The sequence below is a fragment of the Trichomonas vaginalis genome, assembly GCF_026262505.1.
Source record: "Trichomonas vaginalis G3 chromosome Unknown ctg_31, whole genome shotgun sequence".
In the NCBI taxonomy this organism is placed as follows: Eukaryota; Parabasalia; order Trichomonadida; family Trichomonadidae; genus Trichomonas; species Trichomonas vaginalis.
In genome coordinates this window covers 1-3,707 of record NW_026529119.1, presented here as the reverse complement: position 1 = coordinate 3,707, position 3,707 = coordinate 1, and the positions used below count along the sequence as shown (strand labels likewise).

At 34.4% G+C, this 3,707-nt stretch overlaps 2 protein-coding genes across 2 annotated transcripts, besides 1 other annotated feature; both read right to left on the bottom strand.

Moving 5' to 3' along the window:
• Window positions 1-3,707: a mobile genetic element.
• Window positions 948-1,241, bottom strand: TVAGG3_1063760 (uncharacterized protein; the record flags this gene model as incomplete). The annotated part of the gene is made up of 1 exon (XM_053888416.1): window positions 948-1,241. The coding sequence occupies one exon, from the start codon at window positions 1,239-1,241 to the stop codon at window positions 948-950; it is 294 nt and encodes a 97-aa protein (XP_053744456.1).
• On the bottom strand, window positions 1,758-2,294 carry TVAGG3_1063750 (protein of unknown function, DUF4106 family; the record flags this gene model as incomplete). Its single annotated transcript, XM_053888415.1, has 1 exon — window positions 1,758-2,294. One exon carries the CDS (start codon window positions 2,292-2,294, stop codon window positions 1,758-1,760), a length of 537 nt encoding a protein of 178 aa, XP_053744455.1.

Below are 3,707 nucleotides of genomic sequence, written 5' to 3'. Positions count from 1 at the left end.
TTCTGCTAAGTCGTCAAAATATTCTGTATCTTGCATATGAGAATCTGACGTTCTGACAACTACATATCTTCTGTCAGAACTTTCTAACTTCATCGGAACAGCGTTGTTGAAACCATGACGAAGTTTGCAACATTTTTCACAAACTCTTTGGTCTTTATATTTTCTTTCAACAACTCCAACTTTGTCTGTTATAAGACTCTTCAAAGCATCTGAGTTCAAAACTTTTGTTGTATCTATACTTTGAAGTTCGTTACATACTATAAGTTTCATATTCTCTATTGAAGAGTTAAATTTACCGCAGATGTTTTCTAAGTTTGTCATATTAGGGTTCGAATAGCCCTCTAACAGTTTGCACAAATATCTGTAAAGAAAGTGTTCTTACCAGTTCCTTGTTTTCCAATTATAATGAGAGCAGTTTCATTTTTAGCACTTGGATATGTTGTAAGATGTTTGCAAACCAACATAAGATATACTCATAGACTCTTTCGTTTCCATTGCATATAATTTCTTTGACATGGTCTAACCAAGCTTCTATAACATTTTCTTTCCATTCTACTTGTTCGTATTTATATCCAGTGAAGATAGAATAGAAGTTTGGAGATGGTGTATAGAACTTTATACCTCGAACTGAAAAATCTTCTAACTTTGACAATAAGATATCCAAGCATCTAACATCTTCATGCCAACTGTAACGACTTTTATTTTCTTAAGTTTCTGTCTACATTCTTGTTCTGACACTATTGTTGCTCTTGGTTTGTTAAAGACAACTCCCATTCTTTCATGACATAACATTCTGGGGCAGAGTCAACATAAATGACTAAACGTTTCAAATTCTCGACTGCTTTGTTATAGTCTCTAAATGGACACATATTTCTGAAGCTTGGAAGTCATAAAATCTGAAAACGTCTATTCTGTACATTTTTATAAAAATAAAAAAAAATATTTTTTTATTCTTGACTTTGTTGTTGCATTTGTTCCATTTGTTGCATTTGTTGTTCTTGAGCTATTTGTTGTTGAAGTTGTTCTTGTAGTACAATACTTTCACCAGTTGCATCTTCCAATTCGAAACTTTCTGCCGTCATTGACAAATACATAGGACATAAAAGTTTTACAGGAACAAAGTTTGCGTCGACTAAGGTTAAGTTTATGTTTGCTAAAGTGTTTGAGTTTACTAAAGCTGAAAACTCTGCATTCGAATGAACAATAGGCAAACCAGCAGAGAAAGTGTTGTTTATACGCATGAGTATTTTTGGTCATAGTAGTTTCTGTCGACATTCGAATAGCACTTTGAACCTAAGTTTGAAACAATATATAAAATAGGTGTACTTAAAGTCAATGGAACAGACATTCCTTGTATGACACCTTTTCCTGTTATAGGAAACTGTTGGTAGTAAAAACCAGATATAAGTTTTGTATTATAGCTCATATCGTTTATAGTAAACTCAGTCGGACATCCAAACATAATGAAACCTGCTCTAGTTGCAGCACATGTTACATCCGTCCTTAAAGTATTAAATAAGTCAACAAAACCTGTTGGTGGTATATCTGAGTAAGTATCTTCAAAGAAGTATTTTTTACCATTCACAACAACAAAGTCTTCTGGTGTCAAAAGAGCAAAACAGGCTTTAGTCGTCATTGTGTTTAAGGTTAGTTTACAATATCGTCCTTGAGGACTTTGTAAGTTTGTTGTTATAGAATTATATGACTCAGGGTTTTTAGTCGTAATAGTATAAACCACTATGTCTTCTGCCATTTACTTAGCAAGTAAATTTTAATGAAATGTTGTGGTCGTCAAATATTTTTATGACGTCTGGGAAACTATATTTTAAGTTCAACGTTTCACCTCCTTTCATAACGTATATCTTGTCAATGACATTATATGAAACACCACAGCAAGCAATGTCGGGTTCTATTTCTTTGATGTTTATATCGTCTGCCTCTGTCAAAAGTTTCAATAGTTCTTTCAAAATTTCATGAGGTGCGATGACATATGAGTTCACTTTTACAGGGTTGTGTTCGACCAAGTTTAACATTATACCTAAAGCTTGACAAATCTTCTCCTGAGTTTTAAGTTTGTCTTTAAGTTGTTGGTAGTCGTTTCGAATATCTGCAACAGAACTTAAGTCTCTGCTAACTTCAGGATATGTTGGTTGTTCTTTTACAGGAACTATTGTTATACCATCTTCGTCTTCGTATGGTTTCCCCACTTCAACATCTCTTTCTTTGACATTGACAACAACACTTTGACTGTTTGTTTGAGTTGGTGAATTTAACTTCACATCTGCCACCGCCATTAAACCTTTTGAAACACTTACGCTTCTATTTTTCGGAAATGACATTTTACTTAGAATAAAAAGATGGACGTATTTGAGTATCTCTTCGAATTGAAGCAAAACAAAGTTTACACACACAAACAATACAAGTTCATTGACAGAGTAGTTCTTTATACAAACAATGGAAAATGTTATAGAATAGCAGTCTTTGCTGAACCAAAATATTTTCATAAAGCAAAGAAAGTTGGTATAACCGAGATGGTGAAAGTTCTTGAAGCAGACAAAAATATAACAACAAAACTGACCGATATTTCTAAAGGTAAGTTTATAATACAATATTATATCAAAACTGGCGTACTGTCAATATTTGACGGAGAGAAGTCAGTTCAAGAACAACTTACTGACCTGCTGCCAAAATCTGCTCGATGGAAGCTGTCGTTATACCAATCTGAGGAGCCCCAGCAGGTTTCATCGAACGAATTTTCAAAAGAGCATCTTCCGTGAAAAGTGCTATTGGTTTTGTAAACTTCTTTGCTTTCAATTCATTTGGACCGTCTCTGTCACCAGTATATTGTATTTGAACTGTACCAACAGTTGAAATACCACCCATAAAGTCTTCTGAGTCAGCAAATGGAATGCCAAGCCAAAAGTTTGAACGGTCTCCATTTGTATATTGAGTTTTTTGAGCTCCTGTATGAGTCCATACTTTCACATATGGCATAATAGAACTTTGCATTTCAGGGTTAATGGTTGTTGTGAAGTTGTTGTTAAAGTTCATAGCATCTAATGTCAAGTTGTATGACCTCATATCCTCAACTGTAGAATATTCTTCTCTTGGATAGTATTTGCCATCTATGTTTATATGGTATTTAATACCAGGGTTGTAGAAGCAAGAATAGTCATTTATAGTTCGTCTGAACAGTACAAACATAGTATCTGCATGTTTCATTGCAGTTGTTAAAGCAATATCTGTTCTTGCACCTGGGTCAGCACTTTGGTTTCCAACTTCACCTGCAAAGTCTTTGACAGATATTTGGTGTATAGGGAACATAAGTGGAACTGCAATATATTTGGCAGCTAAAGCATTTGAAATATCTGGGTCCAACATATAGACTGCAAGTCTGCTTTCTATTCTCTTGCATTCAAATTTTTCGCATGTGAACTTAACTGGGTCCCAAGCATTCCAGCAGCATTGAAATAATAGTTTACTTCAGTGTTGAGGTTTGAGAAACCAAAGTCTAAGTCAACTTTGTTTTGCAAAAGTCGGCGAATGACATTTTATTTGTTCCCACTACTTCTGTAAGAGTGAATGGGTCTTGTGTTGGTGCAATGACTAAGTTATTTTTGCTTGGAGTAAGTTCGATAGAAATTTTTCCTGCCCAGTTTGGCAAGTATCTTAAAAACCTGAAGATGAGGAAAGATGACAAAGGAACT